This window comes from Acipenser ruthenus, chromosome 8 (genome assembly GCF_902713425.1).
Source record: "Acipenser ruthenus chromosome 8, fAciRut3.2 maternal haplotype, whole genome shotgun sequence".
Classification (NCBI taxonomy): domain Eukaryota; kingdom Metazoa; phylum Chordata; class Actinopteri; order Acipenseriformes; family Acipenseridae; genus Acipenser; species Acipenser ruthenus.
Window position 1 is genome coordinate 7145386 of NC_081196.1, and position 27739 is coordinate 7173124.

The 27739-nt window shown below is 38.4% G+C and overlaps 1 protein-coding gene across 13 annotated transcripts in view; it reads left to right on the forward strand.

The window, feature by feature from the left end:
* Positions 1 to 3732: 3732 nt before the first annotated feature.
* The window catches only part of LOC117406782 (protein FAM168A-like), a 62208-nt gene continuing 38201 nt past the window's right edge, over positions 3733 to 27739 (forward strand). For 3 of the 13 annotated variants that reach the window (XM_059028324.1, XM_059028326.1, XM_059028329.1), the window contains exons 1-3: positions 3735 to 3903; positions 19200 to 19306; positions 26963 to 27054. In XM_059028324.1, the coding sequence (XP_058884307.1) occupies positions 19236 to 19306; positions 26963 to 27054 (163 nt within the window). In that variant the 5' untranslated portion in view covers positions 3735 to 3903; positions 19200 to 19235. Of the gene's footprint in view, positions 3904 to 19199; positions 19307 to 26962; positions 27055 to 27739 lie in introns of all 13 variants that reach the window. The other 10 variants (XM_059028323.1, XM_059028325.1, XM_059028328.1 and 7 more) reach the window with 8 other exon arrangements.

Here is a 27739-nt window from a genome sequence, read left to right on the forward strand (position 1 = left end):
CTAATTTAGAAGCAGAGATATTTACAGCACAGAATACACACAACACCCCCCCCCCCCCCACCCCAGGAACGCATCAGAAATTGAGCTCATGTAGACTAAGTAAGGATTAGCTATATTACTAAACGGCTGTGCGGATTTAGCGATGTGCTGCATTTTAACATGTTTTTAAATAAATGGAATATTCTACCCCACTCCTTTTCGTGTTGTTTAATGTTATGCTAGTACTGCTAGTTATTTGTTTTATTGTTTGTCTTCTTAATAAGAAACAAATCTGTAATTTGTAACAAGCAATGTATCTATCAAAGATTACTCTTAGTGCTTATCCATAGGGCTGGATTTAAAAGAAACGTCTAGAACTCAAAGCAAGAAGACGTTACACAACAAACTAAAGCATACTGATCTGCTGGATGAAAGCCAACAAGGTCTCACGGATTTCAATCCTAAAATAAAATTAAATGATACTGAATGAATTGATCACAAACGCTGGATGACCTATCATAATACTTTGCTGCTCAACTGCATATTGACATGCTAGTGATTCAAGACCAGTGGAAATACTAACACTAGCCGTGACATTGCAGAACGCACAAAGCTCACATAGAGGTAACGAAGACTCAACTCTGAGGGTCTGTGCTTCCGTATACCTCTACTGACACGCGGGCCAGTTGGAATGTGAGCGTTCCGTTCCGCCCTCTGTAATTGGGTGCGATCCCATCACAATACACTGGGCTGCTAGGTGTATATGTTAGGCAGTGTGCACCCTGTTGCAGCCAATAATAATGTTGTTTAAGTCACTGTAAACAACAGACAGCGGCAGCGAGCGTGGAAATTGTTCAGAAATCAATTTTGGCTGCTTTGTAAAATATAGCCCAAATTAAATTAAATGTAATTGTCGTTTACAGTTGTTTGAAGATGCCATTTAAAATACCCACAGGAAGATAACCATATGCATGCATTGTAGTTTGCAGTTTATAAAATAGTTGATGCTTATTTATCCCAGAGATAAAGCCCTAGAACCTGTTACAAAACGTAACCAAGCATTTTTGTTTTTTTGTCATGTACACATTCATGCCACCAGAGGGCATTGTCTGACGCTTATAGTGATTAAAAAAAGGCAGCTGCACCTGCTTATCATTTCATTACCGCCAGAGACATTGTAGACGAATGCATTCCATCAGAGGTCTGGATAAAACAACAAAATGCACAGCTGTACTATACATGGCTTTCTGCGCCATACAAGGGATTGTTAATATCATGTACCAGAATTACAGTTTGTACTGCTTCTGTCTCCATCATGTTTTGTACTGTATATTTTCCAGTAATACTCAGCAGACAACACTGCAATTAAGCTGTTGTTTTAGGGAAGAGAACAGATCTGTGTGTGCTGTACATCATGTTTACAGAGTTGCACAGTCCCCCTTTTTTACAAGGGTAAGAGGACAGGAATAGAAGCCAGTCCCTGCCATAGGATACTGGAGACATTTTGTACTGGAGTGTTTTAACTCAGGAACAGGCCATGAGCAAGGGACAAAACCACATGACTGCTTTTCTACTTCCCACTCATTGCTACTCATGTTGTAGGCAAGTCCAGTTTCTTCATCTCTTTGCTTGCTGATTGTAATCGATTGTGCTGTCCATAAGTAAATGGCACCTCTTCCCACTGTCACAAGGGTCAGGTTCCTTGACTGAATGCAATACAGCAATAGGCATGGTTCAAACCTCTGCACTAATATATTAAAGGTAATAAAAAGACATTTTCCTTATATCCCACCACAATATATAAAAGTATTACAGCACATAACTGTTTTTTTTTTAATTTTGTAGGTTAGCTAAACAAAGCATTGGTGCCTAAATGTACCATTATTACTTTCTTATTATTCTGGGAGGTTTTCTACCAGACATGGAAGGTGTAGAGCAGGGGGGGTTCAATCACACTGCAGGGTGTGGTAAAATGAGATCATTAACTACTTCAAGCTCTGGATGGAGGTTTCATTGATTAAATGAAACAATTTGGAACAAGGTTAGAACAAAGACCAGGAGTGGAAGGGCCGCCCCTGGTGAAGAGAACAAATAGAGAAAAAAATAGGAGCACACCCGCAGAACTTAAGCTCTTGTCAACAATATTCACAGTGAAATCTCAATTCCGCCATCCTCACGAAACCGATCTGACGTCAGCTCTGTCAGCTCTGGGTGGTCTGAGTAGCCACTAGAAATCCCCAGTAAGCCTATACTGGTTATTATTGCTACAGAACCACATATCCATATATATATATATATATATATATATATATATATATATATATATATATATATATATATATATATATATATATATACCCAAACACAGCAATAGGTAAACAGGCCACACAAGCCAGTAACAGTAAAACAAAGTGTTCTAAAAGAACTTGGATTTCTGTTATTTGTGTAATTCAGTGCTGTACAGCACCTACTGTCTGGCACATTGACTTGACTCAATGCTCACACTGACTGCCTTTAAAAGTAGTAAACTGAAGTGTGATGAACTCAAAACCATGTGCCGGCTAGCATTTGCCTTCATTGCTGAAATTCCAAAACATTTTTTATTGTGAAATATTACCATAAATCTTACCTATCAGGCCTTTCAATTTGGTAAAAAAAAAAAGCCAAGGAAGCGCAAGTGGAACAGACTACCTGAAAGTACAACAGTTTGGAAAATCCAGCTTATTTTACATGCGTTTGTGGTAGGCAACTAGAGTTCTGTAGCTTCATTAAAAAAAAAAAAAAAAATTACAGGAAATGCAAGAACTACTCAGAACGACTGTAAACATCATAACAATACTACACATGGAATTAAATGAAGAGAATGCCATGTGAAGAGGTTTACTGCTTGACCTAATAACCTCTTAACCTTTACCTGACAGGGAAATAGCTGCTGACCACATTTATTTGTATTGCTTTTTAAAAAAATACAAATTATGGCTGTTCTTGTGGCTTATTGTTGAACAACATACAGGTAGCATATTTCTGTTTAATAACTTTCCCTTAACTTTTTGAGACATTTTTTTTTTATTGTTCTGAGCTCCAGAAAGCCACCAGGCTGTGATCTTTGAACTCTGTTGGGCCCAACCTGCTCAAAAGAAAGTTAAATCAGAAATGATGACATGGGGGAAGATGAGCAGGTGATGTAATACTGTACTGAAAAATAGTATGTGTCTGTATGTCAATTTCAAATCCATTTGGCATTTTATTTTACAAACAGATCTTTTAATTATTAAGTATTGTGATTGTTTTCCAGATGTCTACAGACCATTTTCTGCATTTCATATAAGACATCATATAATAATATTCAACATATATTTCATATCAGCAATGCACCGACAAAAAATATTGAAACTGCATTTTGACAGTGCGTCTTTGTTAAACTATGCCCAGTTTCTGCACAAATAAAAGCATTACTGTTGAATACAGAGTAAATGATGATGAATGCGAGTGGGAGGGGGCTGGAAAAGATAACGCTTAAATAAAAATGCACAAAGAAATGGAGCGACATTTTAAATGAATCGACAACAATTTGAAATGAGCTCTTTTTTTGTACAAAAATAAAAAGCAGGAGAATACAGTATTCGTTTTTCAGTTTTGGGCACGTCACTACATCGCGCGGTGCAGAACAGAGGTCTTGTCGTCCCATTTTGTCACTGAGTTAACGTCACCACGAACAGATCCACCCCCGTTGATGCTGCCCCCCCCCCCTCCAATCTCCCCATCCCCCACTCCGTGTATCTGCGCTATTGCTGCTGCTGAATCCTGAAGAGGAAACCGACAGGGTCGAGAAAGAAAACGAGAGGGATACGCATACACGTTGAACAACCTGGAGTGAGTGAGTGAACTGGAAATAAAGGCAACGCGTTCAACTGCATTACACTGGTAAGAGCTACTATTGGGATGTGTTCAAAATGCATGCTTCCAGCAAATACGGTGTGCTTCAGCGCTTGTGTCCAAACATGGGATGTTTTTGCAAACCTGAGCATATTACAAATGGTGCACAAATCGTGGGGCATGCGGAAAAAGTCGAAAAGCAGTAACAGCAAGAGATTTCTCCTCGTTAGTAAATATTTCTACCATAGCAGGCGGCGGTTTATGTGTAATGTCATTGCAACTCCTTGACTTTTTTTTTGTATACATTTTTCCATGCATAGATCCTGGTAAGATCGGGTCTTCACAAAATGGTGTCGGCGAGTTTGTGCGTGACCATTTTAAAAAGGAGTGCATTTTTTGTGTGTGCAATATATTTTGTATATGTAATTGCGGTAAATATTGTTTGAGTAAAAACGTACGTAAGTGTTCGAAGCCATCATCACTGAAAACACGGAATAACAATTTGTGCGTGTTGGTATTTGCCGCGACAGATTTGAAAAAAATATATACTTTTTTTTTTTTTTTTTTTTTTTAAACTAACTAGTATTAATTGACAGTTGCATGCAATTGAACCGTTGAGGCATTTGATCTGAATCTGACCATTTAAACTGATACAATAGAGTTACTGGTACAGTGTATATTAATAATAACAAGACATTGTTACAGACAGTTACATTGAGAAAGGAGCTGCTATTTTAGAGAGAAAAAAAAAAATGGAAACCTGATCAGATTATAAATGATTGTGGGATCGCTGCAGCATGAGCGTCGATAACAACCGCGGTAGTTTGTGAAGATTGATAATACTACATAAACCTATTTAAACATGTTTGTTTTTTAAACAAATGTACGATACATGAATATAACGAAACTTCCTGTTTATTGATGATCTTGAAAAATCGTCGACTTTGCAGTCGTCAAAACTGGAAACGACGTTATAGAGTTTTAATTTTCGGTGGTGCTATATAATAAATAACTACATAATAATAATAATAAAAAAAAACATTTAATTGCGATTATAAAAAAATATTATTATTATTATTATTATTATTATTATTATTATTATTATTATTATTATTATTATTGTTGTTGTTACTACTACTTTTTCTGTTGTGCATTTTACCTTGTTACTTAAATGCCAAAACACTAGTAACGTATTTAGACTTAATAATGGTTTCTTGGATAGAAATGCATTTCCATAAAAAAAAAAAAAAGACCTTGGTATCTCTTTGTAAACACAGTGTAATGTAAATGCTGTGATTATGTTACAGTGGTTTAGCGCAAGAGTTCAGACAATAGAATGTTTTTTATGGGTTCTTAGCCTGGAGGCAATCGTAATGTATAAGTTAACTCCTTTGTGATGTGTTTTTTAGTTGATGTAAATATATCTTGTGTGTGTATGTGTGTGTTTTAAAATGTTTTTTGCAGACATAAGCAAATCCAGTTTTGGTACAGTAAGACATCATAAGGCCGTCATGAATTTGTAGCACTTTACTTTTGTAATAATTTGTATTTATTATAATTAAAGGGGGAAAAAAAAAACCTTTACAGATGAGTTTGCCCGGATTTTATTGGAAATCAAGTGTGACAGCTACAAATATATACGTTTACGGTATCATCTATTCATTTTAACACTTGGGGAGATCCGCAAATCAAATTGATTATAATTTGCTTACCACATTTGTTACCCCAAGTTGTTTGTGAGAATGTGCGTCACACTTGCGTTATTACATGTACCCGCATACTTTGGATGTAATATGTTATGGTGATGTATTTGAAGCAGTGGTGAGGTATTTGTTTCAAGCAGGGAAAGACCAAAGACATGCAGTGCAGCAATATCCTACAGCATTCATCCAAACACTGAAGAACAAAGGCTTTTGGTGGCAAGGGGAGGACGGATTGCATGTCCTTCACCATATTCCAGATATTTTTGACCTCATTTGCAGAATAATAGAACGTTCAGGAGGACTGGTGAATAATGTCCCTTGTGATTTTACAAAATAACCCCCTAAACATCTGCAAAAACACAGAATTCAGGCGTTTCATTTTGTGGGCAAATAACCCTGCAGTTAGGTTAATTGCTAAACCAACTAATTAATTTAATCTTGTTCAGAATATCTTGTGCCTGAAGATCAAAATGTCTCTATTTAATGAGGTCGGGTTCATAGTGTTATAGAATAGTTTTACTATACTGCTGTTGAAATGCATCAATAAAACAAGTTGCATGAAACAAATAATGGGTATATAACACGAATACGAAACAAATGAAGTTTTCACTCGCCAGATAGAAATGCATTTTATTCAAAGCTATTGAATATCAGAACTTCACTGAATCCCTATCATTATTATACACATCACAAGTAATGGATGGTGTGTAATTAATATAGCTTCCAGTCTTCTCCATGCAAAGTTGCCTAACCAAGTTTGCAGTAGAGTCTTAAGGAAAACAGCTGTAGACATGCATTCGGTTGTTACAGAACGCAGTCACAATGATTACCTTCCCTTTATTAGTGGGATTGTGATTTCCCCCTTAGTTTTAAAGACTGGAGGTTATTGACTCGCATCCCTGTGTCAACTCCATTTATCCCAGCCTCTCCCACCAGACTGCAGAATATAGGCTAGTTAGGTGAAGGATTGCTGTAGATCCTACATCGCTGTTGAGCCATTCTGAGGAATATCTGTTTTTGTGGTATTCTGTCCTGGCTGTGTCAAATTGCATTTGCAATCATAATATTTCAGGCATTTAACTTCAGTTTTGCCAATCCTGCAGTACTGCTATTCATGGGTAACAGCGGGGGAAAAAAAGAACAAAAAAAGAACATTTTAAGTGACCATTTAAGATATTTTGGCAATTAGACGGGATTAACATTATATTAAGCCAGTATGCCATTTTGAACTGCTGTTGGAAGGAAAAACAACATTTCTAACAGATTTAAAGGATCTCATTCGCAAAACAATATTGAGGTACTTACCTGTACTTCAGAGTGCAGCAGTTTAACCTAGTTTTGTTTGGGGGTTCACTGTGTCTCTGCCCTTGCCTGGGGTACAGGGTAGCATAATGTTGAGCTTTGTGTCCAGGGTTCAGGCGGATTGTGTGATGGATCACGTTTGGGATTTGGGTCAAACTTTTGTAGGAGAATAGTGCCTGCAACCAATCTACAGATACGTCTTTGCGCTGAATCGCAGTCGCAGGCACCTCACAGGTAAAAATGTAAGTTTCATAAAACTGGCAGCGACGTCGCTGATTTTGACTGAAACTTGCGACAGTCAGACAGCAACCGCATGTAGCAATTTTCATCGCAAATCCTATACCTATATACCGTGCCGCTTAGCTGGCCGGCGAGATGGCAGAGAAATAAGAAGGGAAAGTATTTAGTGTCTGTCAAAACCTCTTGATGCATATACAGACTTGTATCGAAGCACCAATTGCCAAGAAGAGAGACAACTAGAGACCTGTGATAGTCTTTTGTTTTATTACAGACACACATTAATAAAATAACTAAAATAGATGTATACATTAAAAACAAAGTATACATCATGCTTTAACTATGTACATATTTATTAAACATTATCTGCTTTTTTATCTTTTTGATAACACACCTAGCACAGAGAAATAATTTAGAATAATTTCTCATTATATAGGTAGTAACGGTAACGTGAAGTCCCCCTGTTTTTAATTAACTGCCTATCTATAAAAATACAGTAAGATAAAATCTATATTTATAGTGCGCTGCTTGTGGGGCTGTTATAATAATTGCACATACAGCAATCTACCCATTAAAAAACGATAGGAATTGTATTTCAATCCCACTGCACTGAAGCAAGGCTCCAGTATACAGCAAGCTTGGAGTTTCTCAGTATTTAAACACTAAGCAAAGCAGATTCATTCATTCAAATTCATTCAAAACCAAAACAGCATTTGCTCCAGTGCAAAGTTTGCACCACTTGAAATAAAACAAAGAATTAGCATACTAGCAAATTATATATATATATATATATATATATATATATATATATATATATATATATATATATATATATATATATATATATATAATTAAACTGAACATGACCGTTGGAGTAGCTTTTTTTTTAAATAAAGAAATAAGCAGTGAATGTATCTTCAGTAGTTGCTTCTGAGTAATGTCACTAATCAAGCAGTTAGAGTATTGTGTTGGGAATCCTGTGAAGAGGTGGAAGGAGTAACTAAAGCCTTTCCTTTAATGAGTAGCTGGGACGGGACAAAGCCAATCCAAAAAGAGAATTGGAAGAAAGAATGGGGGGTGGGGACAAAGAATGCACACCGCCCTCTTTTTAAAAGTTTAATTTGCAAAGCCCCCAAGAGAATGCATCCTTCATTTTCTCAGCAATGTTCAGGGATTTTGACTGTTGACTGAAATGTTGGTTTTCCACAATTGTTCGCATAATAATGGCCCTTACTAAACAGATGTAGTGGTTGTAAGAATGCCAGGCTTTTATTTATAATAGTCTTTTTAGAATATGAAAAGGGGCACATATGGGTGGGATTAAACCAGTGCTGGGACGATCAAATCCTTTCTTAAAGAAAGGAGAGAAAGCACTCTTACTGTACTGTAGAATGTGTGGTTCATTTCAGATGCCATTGATGCATTGGTTTTCTTTTATATTCTGTTAATTGTATGTTTTGCATCACAGTGCTGGGATAAGCAAATATTATTTACATATGAAAATAGTGCAATTCTTCTATTCAAGTCATCAAAGGCACTGATTTTAAAATGCTATTAATAGATATGTCTTTCGAGTGTAATAACCTTGTAATGAAGTGAGGGTTGTAGACGATGCATGTTGTTCCTCAGTCCACGTGGAGTACTTTCCCTCCGGCTCAACAGAGTTGTGTTATTCTTTCTGTTTCCATCATTCAGACTGTATGCATCGAGAGATCACTTTTTACACGGACCCTTTTTTTGTAGCGCTTCCCCTTTTTTATCTTAATGATTGCGTTGAACCACAAATTTTGGAGACTTCATAGAAATTTGTTTTCCCCTGAAGTTCTGAAAAATGTATTTTAATCATAGCAGAAAAGATCTGCTAAAAAAAGATTAGGTGCTCTATCAGATGTCTAAACTGGCACTTTTTTGTAATGACTTTGTTGAGATAACGATCGGTGCCTCTTAGGAGTGCATCAGCTTCACTACAGAAAGCTTGCTTCCTCGCCTGCTTCTGCATCAAAACAGATGAGCTACTGTCCTCCGCCCAAATGAAATCTTCATTTATTGAAGTTTGTGTAAGCAAAGTAGCTTGGAAGCTTTTTTTTGGCTGTATTTGAAGTAAGTGGTACGCTTAACTTTATTTCTTCGATTGTAGATCATGTTTTTTCTAGCGAGGGCTACAGTAGCCTCTTTGTTTAACGCTTAAGAGTATGCTGCATGTTTTTGGTCAGCATAGAGGATGAGAAACCGTCTTGCTTCCTCGGTTGAACTTGGCCCTTGATGTCTAACTTCACACAGTACTGTCTGATTTGTGGTGAACATGTCTTGAATGTCCCGCTGTGTGAACAACCTTATGAACAGTGAATTCAAGGAAGCTACAATGTAAGAACTCCTCTGGAATCTTACAGGGAATACTTTTTTCATTATTACTAAAGTGTATGTTGTAAGGTTTTAAAAGCCGCTTCTTCTATTTTCTTTTTATTACCTTTTTAGGGATATTCTGATTTAAGGACATGAAGATCTAGTATTGAATAGTATAATTATTGATTGAGGTTTATGTTGGTATATTGTGTTGAGACTACAAGGAATACATAAGTGTAATATTACACTGAATCTCAACTGAATTCTGATTGGTTCGTTTGCAATAATAAGACAAAATGTGGTAAGAGGAGAACATGTATTCTAAACTATGAAACACATTTTATTCACTATTTATCTTTCAAGAACCATTTTGGTGGACTAATGGTCAAATAATGTACTGTAGTCTTTCAGTCTAGGCTGTAGCCTTTGTATCATGATATGTGTTCTAAGGAAGTACCACAATCCATTGAGATTGTAAAAGCAAAGTCAGGTCATTTTCCAAACCTTAGTTTTAAGACAAAGGGTAAAACATATCTAATCTCTAATGATGTATTCAAAACTGTAATAGACTCTTTTTTTTTTGCAGTAATACCCCTATGTATCTGCTGTCTATGTATCTGCTGTCTATGCATCTGCTGTCTTTGGGTCTACAATAAGTCTTGCTTTAAATTGTCTGCTGTAGATTTAATGCAGACAGCTGACTAAACTGACTAAACTGGCTTCACTTGTGTCTGCGCCCACTCAGGTTTTCTCTGACAGTTTCTCAGCAAAGTTACGATATTGTTTGTAGACACCAGTAAGATGAAACTCATTGAGTTATTTGTAATCCTCCTATAGATGAGACTTTAGGTCATGTACAGTATTGGCATGTGCAGTACATATCAGTCTTTTTGTGTTTCTTTGCTTTGTGCACTATTTAGGAAAGGCAGGTGGTGTTTTTGTTTTCTGACAAGCCTTTCCTGGACATGTTCTGTCAAGAGTGCAAATACTCCCACGCTCAGGTTTGCCACGGGATGCCAAGTGTTTTGAGCGAAGCAACCGCTAACGTTACTATCGGTAACATTAAACAATCCCCCATTGCATTATTCTCCAGAATTGGCACATCATTAAATTCTTACTGTAGGAGCATGATATTTAAATGCCCTGTCCATTTCCTTATCTAAATCCTGCACACCTAGCGACAGTAGCAACCACATTAGTGGAATAAACTCATGTTTGCTCTCAATTTTTATATAGTGGATGGTTTATGTTTACACCAATCATGCATGGCAGTGACTCTTGCATACAGATACTATTACATACTTTATCTGCACGTGAAGTGATTGTGCCATCCCCGTGCCTAAATACAACTATATATATATATATATATATATATATATATATATATATATATATATATATATATATATATATATATATATACAACTATATGTGTTACACAGACCATTTTATATCCTGTGCACCAATACATATACACCAGCATTAACACACTGCTCACAACATATAACAGAAAATATACACAGGGATGGGGCACACTGCCACATACCAGTCCCGATCACAGTTCCGGCCCAGGAACAGGGGCAGCAATTGGTCCATAGGTGGCGGCTGTGGTGGGAGGTCCTCCTCCCAACCCAACACTAACAATGGCCAGGCTGACCGTGCACCGACTGGCTCCTCCAGCCCAGGCAATCCTGGTAGCCGAACGCAACCTCCCCCTGGCGGCAAAGGTGGGAGCAGCGGGTAGTCTCCCCCTGATGCTGGAGGTGGGAGCAGAAGGCAGTCTCCCTCTTGTGGTGGAGGTGGGAACAGTTCCCTCATGGGCTTCGTTTGCTCGCCCCCCCCCCCCCCCCCCCCCGGTGCTAGGGCAGCAGTGTGGATTTTCACACAAACCGGTTGATCTGGACTCCTGACCGGAGGGTTGTGGGTTCAGTCCCTTGTGGGGGACACTGCTGCTGTACCCTTGAGCAAGGTACTTTACCTAGATTGCTCCAGTAAAAACCCAACTGTATAAATGGGTAATTGTATGTAAAAAAAATAATGTGATAGCTGTATAATGTGAAATAATGTATAATGTGATATCTTGTAACAATTGTAAGTCGCCCTGGATAAGGGCGTCTGCTAAGAAATAAATAATAATAATAATAATAATAATAATAATAATAATAATAATAATAATAATGTCTCTTGCAATGGGAAACTGTGCTGTGCTCGGTTGCATGGTTTAACATTGAGGTATCTGGTTAATTCACAGCCTTTGATCTTTAGGAAGTATTGTGCACTTCAATGTTTTTTTTTTTATTATTTTGAGAGGAAAAGGTGCGATTTGAATACTGCAGTTGGTATATTGTAGTATTTGTGCAACTATTAGTATACTATAAGTAATTCGTTTTTCTGAAAGTGTTTTTTTCAATACCACAGTGGCTATTGTGATGTGGTATACTGCCATGGAACACTATACAGTATCTTGACCAGTTAATACAGCTATACATTATTAGTCATTGCATTAATGTTTTTAATCTTTGAGATCAAATAAGCTTATGTCTTTAGTATACTCCAATATTTGTTGAAATGTCAATTTTGTGAGGTCCATTGTGATTGGGGTCGCTACTGAGTGTTGCAGTCTCTAATACATGGGCACAACTGTGTCTGTTAAAAGGAAAGGACTAGCTGAGGCTGCAAACACAAGGTGTGTTCAATATCATGATGCTGTGGCTGGTTTGCTACCATGAAAATATTTCCTGAGTCTTGATGTGATGCACGTCAGGATTTCATTTTGTGGCTTTTGGTGATGTACAGTGTGGGGATGCCTGACCACCTTTTGCAAGAATAATTTGTCAGTACACAACAAGAGTTGTTTCACCTTTGATTGGGTAAAGAAAGATGAAAGTAGAGGTTTGGGAGGGGATTCGATTGAAGGAGATTCCATTTTCATACACAAAGGAAACGTGTGGACCACTCCGCACCGCACAGCCTTGTCTTGGTGGTAGGAGAGTGCTTGTAGAAACGGCAGATCCTTTGATTCAGACTCCAGCAGTGCATGTCTGACGCGGCCGCATTTACACCGAGCCGGCAGGGCGACTGCTGCGTTTTAATGAATAATTTAAATGCATGCGCCTGGTGGATACTGCCAACCTTTAGTTGGGTTTTTTTCTTTCATCTGTTTTTGTTGACTAGAAGTGTGCAGTACTAGGTGGTATAGCTCTGTAAAAAATTAACAAATAATGGTTGTTGAAATCATACGTTTACCAAAATGATTTACCTAAAATAATTTATAATTGTATTTGTATATTGTTCAACCCAGGGTCTTATTGCTCTGTAATATTTATTTACAGGCACCGAGTGGTGGTGGTGGTGTTGCTGCTGCTGCATTAGAATGATCATAGGCAGTGCCAGGCAGTGCCAGCCTCGTTGCCAACAGCAGCATCTGAAAGGGTCTTGTGCATTTGCCAGCAGAGGGATCAGTGCACCATTCACTTATATTGGTTATCCACGATGGACTCGTTTCGGAACAAGCCACCTTTTTGTTCCTGAGTTTTTTAGAAATGCTCAAATTGCATTTCCCAGGAGCAGCTGATTCCAGGGTGTTAGGATCTGCATCACAGACTGGAGCCAAGAGCCTGTCCTTTTGAAAGAGTCAGCAGCCTTGTAATACAGGACATGGGAGCTGGATTACTGGAATGTTTGCCTAACCAAGCTCAGGTGTGGTTAATTAATGTCATAGAAAAATGGAAAAGCTCCATTTGCAACCGTATTCACATATTTGCAAAGGAAATGGAATACTGATATATTGCTCCTTATTCTTTCATGAAGTAATGCAATTAGGAAGTGCTAGCTTAAAGTGGTGTATGGGGTATATATCTAGCCGACATGTGATATGATATTTACAGAACAAGCAGTGGGGAAAACAATGATCCAATTTAATTGTTGATAGAGGGCCCTGATGTATCCCTGTAACGGGTGTTCTGTTACTGTGTGGGCATCCACTGAGAGACGAGAGAGACAGAGGGTTTGAGATTGAAAACGCAGCTCAGGCGTCTGGGGTTTATCACAGGCAGTTGCAGTGGTGGTTTGCTGCCACTAGGGTACCAGCAATGGTATCCCTAGAGGCTATATACAACAATGGACATAAATGGACATGGATATCCACACAGCCACGAGTCCACGCTGGTACACCAAGAACAGAGCCAAACAAAAGAACAACGAACAAAGGGCAGGCTTTCACGCCCCTTTTTAAAGGCAGGTGACCAGGGGTAATTGATTCACATTGCTGCACATTACATTTCAATTAGGCAGGGAGGGAAGTCAAACCTGCCAGCCCTACCACATCTAGCACACACTTTGTTTTTATAACATTGTAATGCATTTTATTTTTAAACAAATCAAAACAATTTATTTATAAAACCAAAGCAAAACAAACATACTATGTACAGGGCAAGCCTCTGCCCTTCCACAATCACAGTTGTGCTTTAAGTATACAAAATAAAAAAGTTATACCAGTTGCATTACATGGTTAATGTTATTTCTATGTGGGCTGGGAGTCAGTGGGGAGAGAAAGCTATTTTAATATGTTCGTGCAGCGCACACTTAATTAAATTTAGCTGTGATAAATTGCACACCCGGCCGGTACATTTTATTTATGATTCCTCAAGAAAGTTTGATGGATTGTAAGTGTTGTGTGGCAGCAGTCTTTGTTTGATCAAGGACTGTGTGTTGGATCTGACTCTCGATTCAAAGTTCCCTTGCTGCCTTTGATGCATTCCGTTCTTTTAAATCTAGTTTGTTTCATAGTGCTTACATTTGATCTCAATGCAAGTCTTATACAGGCGGTGATATGCAGAAATGTTTGATACGCGTATTGTGTACTTGCATCTGTCACCCAGCTCAACCCTGCTTTATGAAAAGCAGTGTGAAATCGAGTACCCTATCTGCATGACATCGAGTCCTGACCCGGGTAGAGTATGCCAGTGTGAAAGGGGCTTAGAATGGCACTGATTTCAAGTGACCAGTCTGCCAGTCTTTAGTGATTCCTTAGGGACAAGTCCCCATTTATCAATGATTAACATCTCCAGTTCCTCCAGAGGTGAAAATTAGCCGGCAACTCCGATTTCCAGGTTGGCTACAGTGTATAAAGTCAACATTCTTCTAATGAAACATTTGCAGTTTGTGCGGTCTTGCTTGGGCAGGTCTGATAGATACGTGTTGGACATGTAATTTGCATTAACATAAAAAATGGAGTGCATCAGTACATGTTGGGTGTTAATCTGCTATGAAAAGGTTTGTACAAGCAAATTTTCATTTTCTCTGAATTGAGTCTACAGTATTTCTGAGAAATAAATCCACACTTGTTTTTTATTGGCCTTCCATGGTTTTCTTTGGCTTGCACTTGGGTAGAGGCACATGGCTTGATTTGGTTTGGAGGGCTACCAGTGAAGTGTTTATTGGCAGTTATCCCTAACGAGAAGCTGTGAACCCACAGGAATGACTGATTGGGAATCTTTTTAGTATTTAACCATGAAAGGAGCTTATATTATATTGCAAGTCTGCTGCCTGTCTTTCAGCTGCTAATACTGTATCATAAAGCATTAGAGATGCCAAATTCGTAGTTTCAATTTGATCATTTTTACCTTATTTGGCTGCAGTGTTGTGTTTAATTAGTTTCCGTATGATACTTGCTACACAGCTAGGCCTATATTCTGTGATTCTGTGATCATGCTTGCAAACCATTCGATTACAGATTCAAATCCACTCACATTTTGCCTCCTTTTGTTCACCCTAAAAAACAGTAATAATTTTGCTATACGTGTTGTTGAATTACTAATGAAAATAAATGTACCAATACTGGGTTACAATATATTCATCAATAACAGCAACCATGTTTGTAACTTCAACATTTTACTGGCACTTTGGATTAAGATGCGCATTGTATGTCTTGTTTTCCCAGCCTTCTTTTGTTGTTGTGCTCGGGTGAATTCCTGTGCACGAAATTAGGATAATTAAACTGTAGTGTCGGATAGCGGCCTTGTTTGCAGCTTGTTTGTGACACTGCATTTATTCATATACTGGAACCACCCCCCTCTTGCGTGCGCGCACACACACACTCTCAAAGACTTGCACACAAACACGCACACTGTTGCCTGCGTCTTTTATTTTGGTGGTAACGTTCATTATACGGCATCAGCATCTTTCTCTGCTTGTCACAGTTTCATTGAATGGCAGTAGAGCTTCCGATATTGCTGTTGGGCTTTATTACCTGTCAAATAGGGTTGCCGTGTAATTCAGTTCTGAATCATTGCTTTATCTGTCGCCCTGAGCCGGGGCGGCTGACCTGATTTATTTGTTTTTTTTCTTCTGCTGTAATTTGAGGCGTGCTGCCAGTCTCTCCGCCGCTGTCTTCTCTGGCAGCCGTGTGTCTGATACTGTGATTTAACACCATCTCGCTTTCGTTTTGCCTGCTTGCACTTCATTACAGTGGCGTTCCGTGATCATTGCTTTGTGTGGGCAGGCAATAAAAGCGCTAATTTATAACTTGGTGTGTCGAGTGTGCCTTGACTTCATTTTTAAACATTAAAATACCATTTTTTAATTTAAGATTGCTTTAATTTAACAGTACGATGTGTGTTAGACTGCTTGAATCTGTAATGTGTTGTAGGAGTCAGGCAGCTGCTGTAGGGTCCTAAAACCTGCTGACACTTCTGCACTGGAGCATCTTGTTTGGAAGCACAGGGCCAGAAACTGAAACTACTGTACCAGTGTAGAAAACCTGTCACCAGATATCTGTCATTTTCCAGGTACATATATATTGTACATGATAGAAATAGTGTGCATCCATCAGCTAGTGCCAGTACAGTATGTGCCAATGATCTAGAATGGCGATACCCTTCATTAAAACAAGACTGATTTGAAACCTGGTGTGCTTGTTCTATTCTGTGCCAGTGCATTCTGACAGTACTGTACCTTTCAGAGCTACACGTGCTGTAAAAAGAGAGAGAGGGCGTTGCATAACTCGACTCCTGCGGAATGGAATTCAAGGGCACTGCATCTTTGTTATGCGGCACACTGGGGTGAGGAGGGGGGAGGGATGTGGAGTGGTTAAGGGACCAGCTAGTGTGTACGGGCAAAGAGATGTTTTGGGCTTTGAGTTTTTTATTCTATTTGTTTGATTCTTTTTTTTTTGCATGGAAGTTAATACTTCGAGGGATAAATAGGTCAATTGGTGTTGAATTGGAGATCCTTTCCCATTTCTTAAAGCTGTGAAGTGGTAACAGATTCTGCTTTTGTCTTATTACTGCAATAGAGTGAGAGTGAGAGCGCTCCCTTGTGTAACGTAACCTTCCTTTGCTTCATACTGTACACTAGGCTAGACTCTCCTAATTACCAATGAGGGAATGCTGCTGGCTTGCTCACTTGTTTGATACACTTTAGCTGTCGGAGCCCTGGGTTCAAACCCAGTTTCTTGGGTCGCATACAGGGCTCTTTGATTAACCGGCTAAACTACAGTTGGAGGGTTTAATGAAAGTTTTGTAATTCGCATAGTGTATTGAAGAATCTGGATTATAGGCTGGATAACTCCGAACAGACTTTTTTAAAGACCTTTATATTAAGCGCTTTGTGATGGTGATCTACTATGAAATGATCATTTTAATACTACTGTACCACTGACGAAGCTGTTAAGTGAGGTTTTCCTAAAACCATATATAGATGAATTTAGTGTTTCTTACGGGAATTCGCTGGAACATAACTGGATCCAGAAAGTGAACTGGGTCTGTTCTTTGAAAGGTGATGGCAGTCCACGTAGCTGGTGATACGGCATCCTTTTCTTTGAATGCCTTGCTGATGGCACGCTCTCTATATGGCTGCATTGCTCGTGCTTGCGTAGCAGCAACATGATGTGCTGTACGGCTGTGTTTCATCAAGTTATCCTTCAGGAAATCTCTGCGGTCTTTCGGAAAGGCATTGCTTTCATTTGCTGCCATGTAATAAATACAGTTCATTGGCTAATTTGCGGCATCGTAGACAACTAGGCCATGGACATTTCCAGTGTGTCTAAAACTTTGTGGTTTTCTTTTCTTGCTGTTTTTTGTTTGCTGTGTTTTGAACTTTTTTAGTCTTTTGCCTGAGGTTGCATTGTTATTTGTGACTCCCAAGTCTTCATGTTTTTCTTGTTCCTGAGCGGATGGATGGTTTTCATTATTACTGTCACGCTTAAAGGAGCCCTCCCACATTTTAATGACGATTCTTCTAAAATGAAGCAAACTACCATACAGACAGAAGTAGTAGTCACTAGTGTGTACTGAACTGATGTGTTTTTGTTTTGAGGTGGTGATGTCATTGGAATGTTAGATTACTGTGGAATGGGTTTTACAGCATTAGTCAGAGAGAATCCAATATGCAAAGTAATTTGTTTTTTTATTTCTTTGATATTTCTAAATGATCCATTTTTTGAATTTTGATTGAGAAAATTGGTGGTGATCTAAAGCTGACCTCTACAATCTTACTCTTTCACACAGACTTATTTTGTGGTCCTCCTCGTACTGTATTTAGATGCAAAGTTGTGATTAATTGAATAAGTCTAAATGTAGCATTGCTGTAATAGTAGTATCCACACGGTGGAACATCGATAGCACGGGGCATTCGTGGAGGAGGAGGAGGGCTGAGGGGATGCGGCTGCTATACTTCACTTGTCCTTCATTTATCACTGTCTGGAGACCAGGACTTTCTATCTTTAATGAACCATTTGTTAAAACAAATGGGATTTTAATGTGGTTTAATGATCTTGCTCGCTAAAGGCGTGGTATGCGTTATGAAGGGGGGAGGGGAGTGTGCCGGCAGGAAGGATAATATTATAGAACACGGTTTGATAACTGCTTAATTTAGTTTTTGAGCCCTAAGCCTTCCTACACCTGAAGGTTTCTGGTGATATGGTTATCTTTTTTCAAATAACATCTCGGCCCAAGGTCGTCCCAGTCACAAGGACACGCACAACACTAACCCACTTGTGTTTTTGCCTAGGTGTCATGTAGTGTACAATTCTAAATGTATGTAAGAGGTGTGATATGAAAGTTTTGTACGGTTAGACAACTTGTTTAAATCTGGAGGGGGGTGTACATTGTTTGCCAGTGCCCAGGAGTATCGAATGTATGCTGCCTTGCTGTGCCAGGTTTGTCATGTATGTATGTATGTATGTATGTATGTATGTATGTATTGAAGTCTAAAATAACTTTTTCTACTGTATTTTAAGATGTTTTTTACTCCTTAATGAATAAAATAATTTGAAATTCAATGTATATATTCATTTATTTTTGGGGAAAATGCAGGCATTTGCCAACAGGTAACTTGCATTGTTTGTGTGTGTGTGACAGAAATCATCATTTACAGTCCTTGTGCACAGATTTAAAATGTTTGTTTTGCAGAAATATCCAAACTATTTTGGAAGATTTCATAAAGAATTTGGGTTTTAAAATGTCGTGGTGGAGGGCTGGAGGTAGGAGGTAGGGGGTGGGGTGGGGGTTTAGCACAGATGGTGGAACTTATCAGATAATCCTGGAAGGTTCTAAAACGAGCAACAAATATCCCGACTTTGTTTTTACTTGTGTATTTCATTTAAACACGCACTGTTTAGATTAGCTTCATGAGTTTTCCTTAGCTCTTGCCTTCTCTGTTTAGCTAGTACATGTCATACTTGCTCTTACTGTACCAACATATGAAGTATTCATTTTGATGATGTCCATTATAATCATGAACTCTTGATGTATTTTTCAGATTGCATATCCATTCCCTACATTAGCTTTTCCGAAAATGGCAAGCGGGCACCCTACTGACAAATTCAGTTTCTTGTACCAACCTGAAAGCTGTCAAAACTTGAAGAGGTTAGTGTAGCACCATTAAATGCTTTAATGTCCGACGCTGCATATCATGGGGATGGAGCAGGGTGCAAGGAAAAGCCACCTTGCCCAGTGCCCCTGAAATACACGAAAATGTCAAATGTAATATATATTGTTGGTTTCTAATATGAAAGTCTCATTCAGAGCACCCGATATGGGATTAGATTCATGTCATCTGTGTTGTTTTTAACAGTTTTTAAACCCCACAGATGGAACGTTTTCCAGACTCTTCTGGTTATGCTAGTGTATTGCCAGAACATGTTGGTACTTTAAGAACTGAATGCATCCATTATTGTGAATGTCAAACTGCTAGATCTGCACTTGTCAACTCCCCCTGCAAATGAAACTTTTTGGTGAAAACTGGGAGGAATTTAGAGTGGGAATCTGTTCAAGATTGAAGCTGCTGTGCATATGGTGGATTTGACAAGCGAGGATCTTGTACTTCTAAGAACCTCCTGTACTATACAGTACTCTTTTAGAAGTAATCTTTTATGCTTTTGTTAAATGCAGTTGTTTCGTTTTCCATTCAGTTTGATGGTTTTCTGAACAATGAGATGCCGTGTTTGATGCAAGGTTTTAAAATGTTTTAGTATCACACGTCCTGTCCAACCTAAATGTTTGCAAAGTTGTATTCAATAACTCAGTCTAACTGCACTGTAACTACAGCAGCATGGACTGAGACTAACTGACCATCAGGTTGCGGCAACAAAACCCCCTCGGACACACAAAGAATGGCTGTAATTAAGCCAAACTCCCAGTTTGTCCCTGTGCTCTCCATTCTTTTTTTTTGTTTTGTTTGCACATAGTACCAGTACTGGTGCAGTAAATAATTAGATTGCATGTTTAACAGTTATAATGTGAGAATTACATCCAGTGCTGCAACTTGAAATGGATTGTATTTTATGTGCAGTTGCTCCCCCGCCCCCCCCCCCCCTGCCCCCATTCTAACCCTTCCTCCACCTGCAGGGACCACAGGACCTCGCTGCTGCTGCTTCAGTCAATTACCCCTCCTTGAGATTTTGAAAAGCTGTCATCATGAGGTTTACTGTGCTTCAGACTTTGCTGAGGTCTTCTCCGATATATTAAACTACTTTTAAAAGTGCATGCCTTCTTTCCATTACCATTTCATTACAGTAGATTCCTCTGTTAATAATTGCATTGAAGAATATGAATGTATCGGGGAATTAACAGAAATGTGCTTCAGTTTGATGCATGCAACACGAATGTGCAGTTACCGGGTCTGGAATGAATTGAAATGCACTGTAGTTCTCAGATACGCCAGTACAGTATGCGTTTGTGTTTACTGCAGCAGGTGGAATTCGTTCAAGAGGGGGAATGCCACTCCTGTGACCAGAATATTCTGTTTTACTAGTTGAGCATATCTTTTTTTAAGATTAAACAGTGTTTTGTTACTGTAAAAATGCATAGAACTTGCCATACTCCTAATTTAACTTGCTCTATCTAAACATATTTGACATACCATACTGTTAGTTTTTATATAGCCTTTAGAAGTGAACTAATTGCCTCAGCTCCCATTTTGTATTCCTGTCACCTTTTGGGTTCCAGATGAGCTCGAGTGCTTTGGTAACTGACCCAGGTGTAGAATGTGCCAGGCAGATCTGATTGCCCTTTCAGCCTTTTCCACAGATCTATTTGTGGTTTGAATTTCAGCTCCATTTGACAGGTTTTAAAGTTGGCCTCTAATGAACCACTTTATATATTTAAAACGTTAAAGTGCTCCGTGACACGCAAGAGTGTATATGTAATTCACTTCTGCATGTACGCCCTACTTACCTAAAACACATGCGACTTGTTTAATCACAGTAACCGAGGAGCCACACAATGTTCATTTATATAGATATAATGTTTGCCCTCTGCTGTTCCCATGGCATTCTCCTGAGACTGCTGCCTGTGTTGTGGGGTAGGGGCGACATAAAGCTGTACCAAAACGTACACACAAAAAATAATAAAATCAAGCTTGTGTTTTGTTCAAGGTGGCCAAAGTAAGTCCCTGAGGGTCATTGTTGTGCTGGATATGCAACTAGGCCACCCAGAATGAAGTAGCCTGTTGAGATAAAAAAAAAAAAAAAATCTTCTAAAAGTCTTCTGAGGGACAGGAGAACTCTTTTAAATGTAAAGCTGTTTTTCTGCTATTGTGTGAGAGACAGCATCACATTTAAAGTGTGACCCATGAGAAGAGGGCCAGACACTAATAGGCCATTCCAGACCATGCTTTTGTTTCAGCTGTGCCCTGAATGCGCAGGCTTTGTCAGCATTGGTTTCCAAGTGCACTCCAGGACATTCATTTTGTAGTTGTTTATTCAGAGAACAATGCAGTGGTTAAATATGAAGTGTATATATTTAACCAATCGTAAAGCAAAGCCTTTTGACAGCCTAGTTTGTATACAGTGCATTCCTGCCCTAAAAGATTATATCACCTGACTGACTTTGCTGCCTTAAAAAGACAACCCACCCCCCAGCAACCACACACACACACACACATTCAAATATGCAGCCTTCTGCTGCGGTTTATTTTGTCTGAGTACTGGAGATTTATGATGGTTTTAAAATAAACAGCCGCTCTAAAACCAGATGGGGATTATATGATGTATTCCTCAGGAAGAAAGAAAAATCTGATCTTGACATTCTCCCAATAGACTGTAGTCTCTTGACAGCTGTACAGTAAGCTGCTGCCATCATGATCAGCAGCCAGGCTTGAGACAATTACCTTGGGCATGCACGGTAAAATAAAAATGAAGGCAGGAGCTCGAAACATGTGACGCTGACCTGTGAGGCGGGCAGGAGCAGATACTTGTGACGCAGTAGGAGAGCAGAGTGCCGGACGCTGGTGTGGTTCTGTACAGTGTAAGAAATGAGTCTGGGAATAAAATAAGACCGAGAAGCTGTTGTCAATCCAGTCCATCTAACGAGTTTACGGCAGCCACAGTGTCCCCTCGGATATTAAGATTTTCATATTATAAATTCCTCTTTTACTGTTGCATTATGTTGTTGTGTTTTATCCCCTTCAGTCATAATGTAATTTGAATGTCATTTTTTAGAAGGATGAAACTCTTAGGGGCTCCTGAGTGTCGTAATCAGTAAAGGCGCTCTGCTGGAGTGCAGGATGCGCCCTGTAGCCTGGAGATCAGCAGTGGTTCGTATCCAGGCTATGTCATTTGCCGTCCGTGACCGGGAGTTCCCTGGGGGTGGCACAAAATCAGCAGTGTCTTCTGGGTTGTAGCATGTTATTGGCTGAAAGCATGTCAGTAAATGGTGCAAGCAGCTGATTGGTTATTAATATTATTTATTTCTTAGCAGACGCCCTTATCCAGGGCGACTTACAATCGTAAGCAAATACATTTCAAGTGTTACAATACAAGTAATACAGTAAGAGCAAGAAATACAATAACTTTTGTTCAAACAAAGTATAAGTGTAACAAACCACAATTCAATAATACAGCAGATAATAGTGATAGTTACATCAGGATATGATTAAATAGTGATAGTTACATCAGGATGTGATTAAATACAAAGTACTACAGGTTAAACACTTGGCAGATTACAGTATTCTGAAGTACAGGATTAAGTGCAGTAAAATAGGGGGCAGATAAGAGCAAAATAAAGCACTCTAAATGAAGGGTGATATTGACAGGTTAACCAAGTGAAATGACCAAGCAAGTGCAACACTTATCTGAAAGTATCAAACTGCTTTCTTTAACAACAGCTAAGACATATGGAGTGATTTTGTTAGGTGCAATCACTTTAACATGGTACAATTATACATGTGTTAACCGAAGGGGCTGTTGCATGTAAACTGCACTCTGTGGATATGTGTTACAGTTTTGTAGTAATAGCCAGGGCTGATGTTAAGGCAGCTTGGAACACATGTTCTAATAGTGAGATTGTAAATTTTCTTTTTACTTCATCCAAGTTATTTTCTTGGCATCTGCCAACTATTTCTGCCGATTAACTAACATTGAAACACAATTTTATTTAATTAAGACTGCCAAGATCTCACAGACTGCAGCAGGCAGGAAGCAGCAGTAAGGAACATGGACTTTGCTTGTTCTAAATTCAGCATGGAGAGGTTTGGAAGGTGGAATCTAAAGTTGATAACAGTACTCTGTCAAATTTGAGAAAATCAAATCTAATTGAGTAAACCTCCATGAACGCCAGTTAGAAAAAAAACAAAAAAACAAATAAAGATAATTATAAATGGGTTTCATTTTCCACTTGCAAGTTAAATTAAATAATTGGATGAAAGAGCTTGTCCTCAAAAAACTTGGAACCACATGACAGCTGTGTTGCGTCGTGACACAACATTTAACCAATCAGAGAGTTGAAGGGGCAGGTTTTTTGTGTTAAGCAGTTCGAGAGGTTAAAACGTTAAATGACTTTTCAAAGCAAAAATAGTGACCATGAATGCAGGCAAAATAAGGTGGCGACCGGCGCAATCCACCCCCTAATACTATATTTGCGCTGGCTACTTTATTAAAAAAATATTAAGGTTATTTTTCGGGTATTATCATTCAGTCCGTTTTTTGTCATTATTGTACTGTAAGGTGATATATAGTACATAATAGCTATACATATGCACCAAAAAAAAAAAACCTATTCCTTTTGTTGTGATATCGTAAAAATATGTACCCAGGTGCTTGCGAGAGTTATTGGGGGTTCATGTGTAGAGGCTGTACGCCTTTAAGAAAAAAGGCGCGATGGGATATCAGCTGAACACTTGTCAGCTGACATACAAATGCTTAAGTGCAGAGGTGCTGGATTATTACACTCCGGTTTCATGCAACAGTTATGATGGTGACCAAACGTGCAAGTACAGTTGTTTTAAAAAAAAAAAAAAAGGTTAAAATGAACATTTGCATTCAAAAAATGAATAATAGCGAAAAACAAAATGCCTTGAAAACTTAACAAAGAAACCCATTTAAATGAAGCAATACGCTCAATAATTAAGCTAAAAAGAAAGTGAAAGGTTTACCTTTTTTTTTTTTTGTGAACTCCAATAACCCTACGTTATCTTTCCCCAGTGAAATCACAGAGTGCCTAAATAAGCAGGTAATTTACCATAATAATAAAAAAAGTCATGAAAAAGAAAATGCAGAACATAAAAAAGCACATCCAGATATAGTCAGTGAAAGACCACACATTATTCAAATTCTTTGTCGTGTTATATATTTAAGTTAGGCAAGTTTTAATTTTTAGGGTTAGGTTTTAGGGCTGGGGTTGCTTTAAGGTTTGGGTTGGGGTTGGATTAGGGTCAGGATGGGTTGATTTTGTAGAGTTGCCGAGCTCTGGAAGTGAAAGGTGGGAGTGGTTGGCAAATGCACTAGAATCACGTGACGCCCTCTGGACACTTTTTAGCAGATATTCCTTTACGCTGCACTTGATTGCACACAGAGCCCAGATGAGGCCCCAGTATCTGAAGGACAGGAAGCACATTAATAGGGTGATGGCAGAATAAATTGGCTTCACCTGGGTCAAAAGGAAAGTAAAGTATGGCAAAATTTAGAGTAATGCTTAGGAACTGGTGAGAGGTAAGCAAACTGAATTTCAACGCTTGGTTATAAGCCGTTTCAAAACAGTAAGGATAAAAGGCAGATTGAAAAGAGTTATTGTTCATGGAGGACATACTGGAAAAGATTCCTCACAAATAACTTTTAAATGACACAATAATTTGCTCCCAGCTGTTTACTTCACTTGTTAAACTACAGTAGTAAAAAAACAACTTGGCCTGACGTCTGTGTTTTGAATGGTTTGATTTTTATTTTTCAATTTAATAAAAAATGGTGTATATATATATATATATATATATATATATATATATATATATGTATACATATATATCTCTATCTAAAAAACCACCCATTTTTTTATTTAAGTATCTGATCAGCTACCCAGTGCCATGTGTCGATGATTTCCAAACCGCTTGTAACACAAAACAAACTGCATTTGCTTTAATATGTTAGTTGATGAACTTGACACGTGTTGACGGTTCTGCTGTACATATGTTGTTGTGTAACTGTTAGTTGAGCTTATGCCAGGTCCTAATATGGTGCCATTCTGTTTACATTCACAGTCAGCTGGTACACCTGTAACCCAGGCCTCTGGAACTCTTAGTCACCAAATACCCGTGTGTATTGCAACGTGGAAGCAAACCCTTCTGGGGCCTGTGCCTTGTTCTGTGAATTGTCTATGTAATTGCCTCAGATCTGTATTTTTAGGTGTTCAAGCATTCCCTGTACACTTAGTAGGCTACCTTGAAAGGTCCTTGCTGGTTTTGTTGTGCAATTCACAAGCATTCCAAGAGCATGACTTCAGTTGGAAGGTTTCACAGCTTCAATTCTGTTTTTCCCTTTCACTTTTAACACTTCTCAAATAATTTACAGTATTGCATGCTTTTCTTTGAACCTGCTTGGATGTCACTGGTGTCGATGTTGAAAGAACCCTTTGAGAATGATGGAGATACTGTGTATTCTGTACCAACTTGCAGTGGGAGTTGAAGGGTGTGCGGTAGATTCTTCAGGACGTCCACATCAATCGGCTGCTGTTTTTTTTTTCTACATTTAGAGTAGAGCAGCAGATTGATTTATGAGGAAGGGGGGTGTCTAAAGTATTAATTACAGCTGCCAGTGGTTACAACTTTTAGTTTGTGACCTGAATTCCAATACAGTGTTAATTTTATTCTTGTTTTTCATTAATTTAACCTCAATTTTCAAGTACAGAACAGGAAAACAAAAACTCATGCAAATTTTATTTCAATCAAATTATCTCAGGATCTGTATTGGTGTTTTTTTTTTTTATATAACATCCATTTTCTTTTTTGTTTTTTTCTTCTTCAGTAGCCTTTGTATTTGCTCTGTCGTCCATTTCCTTGTTCTATGGCGCAATCCATATCAAACATCCTGCCATAAGAAGATGCACTGGATCACTTAAACAGAGCAAAAATAAAAACTGTTCATTCACACCCTTCATTTACCGACACTGGCACACATTTTGAAATTGTTAGTCATTATAGAGAGAATGCATGTCCATAATGTTACTGTTATTATTGTGTTATTATTATGTATTGAATCTAGTCATTGGTGTTTCATTACGCCTGTGATGCGTATGTTTGCATAGAGCTATTCAACAGAACTGCAATATCGTTTTATATATTTAATTTCTTCTAAAAACAATTTCACTGATTCAAGGTGTCTGAACGGCAGTTCATGTGGTAACATGTGATTTTAGGTTTTGATTGATAAAACACCCCCAACAACAGCAAAAAAAACTAGAGTTTAGCAGTCCTCTGTATAATCAGAAACACTACTCAGTTACTTGTAGTCCACCAAGTGAATGATTTCTTCTTAGTTTGAATACATTGCTCCCTCAGTACCAGGCAACCACATCTACATTTTTTTTTCAATTACAGAACAGCAGTTTTACAGTTCATAGTGATAAACCAAATACTGAAAACCAGTGCACTGTGGTTACCTGGTGTTGCCTTTTCCTATCCTTGTTAGATTTTAATCATTCAGTGAACTTGTGAAATGCAAATAATATTCTGAACGAAGTGAGTAAGAATAGTGTAGTGTACTCCATTATTTACTCAGCACACCTCTAATTGTATGTTCTGTGTTTGCTTTCCAGCAAAAGTAGACTGTCTTCCACAATGAATCCTGTTTACAGTCCCGTTCAGCCAGGGACACCCTACGGAAATCCTAAGAACATGGCCTACCCAGGTAAGCTTGGCTTGCATGCTTTCTATTCACTTATGTGAGTTGATATTGATTTGGGTGTGTTTTGATCAAAACAGCGCTTCTTGCTTAATTCAGCCTGTCTGTGACACGTTATGCCACCAGATATCTGCAGTTCTTTATATAATAACAATCATCTCAGTCCTTCGTGTGTGTTCTGCAGTATGCTTTTACTTCTGGCTGTCCTGTTTTATCAATGTAATATGACCATAAAAAGCTGGTTGGATAGCAACATAAAATAATCAATCTGGATTGGTATTTGCATGATTGGCATGCAGCTTTTTATTTTATTTGTGTATCTAGTTTGTTTATTGCACACATTTTTATATAAATATATTTGTTGAACATTACATTCATCCATTATTGTAAATGTGGTGTTAAAATATATATATATATATAGACCAGTTCTACTAAAACAGCATCACTCGTTGGAAGCAGGTTGAGATTTGAAGGTGCCATTGTCACAGAAACATGGGCTATATTCATTAAATGCGTGGTTTGTTTTTAGCAATGAGCACATTCTTCAGCATGTTTGTTTTTTTAAAATTGCAGGCAAATTGAAAAAGAATGCTAGCAACTTGCTATGCTAAAAAAATACGCTTTTAACCCTCTCCAACACAGATACAGTACTTCCCCCCTGTGTCTTACAAGAGCGACTTTTAAACCTTTT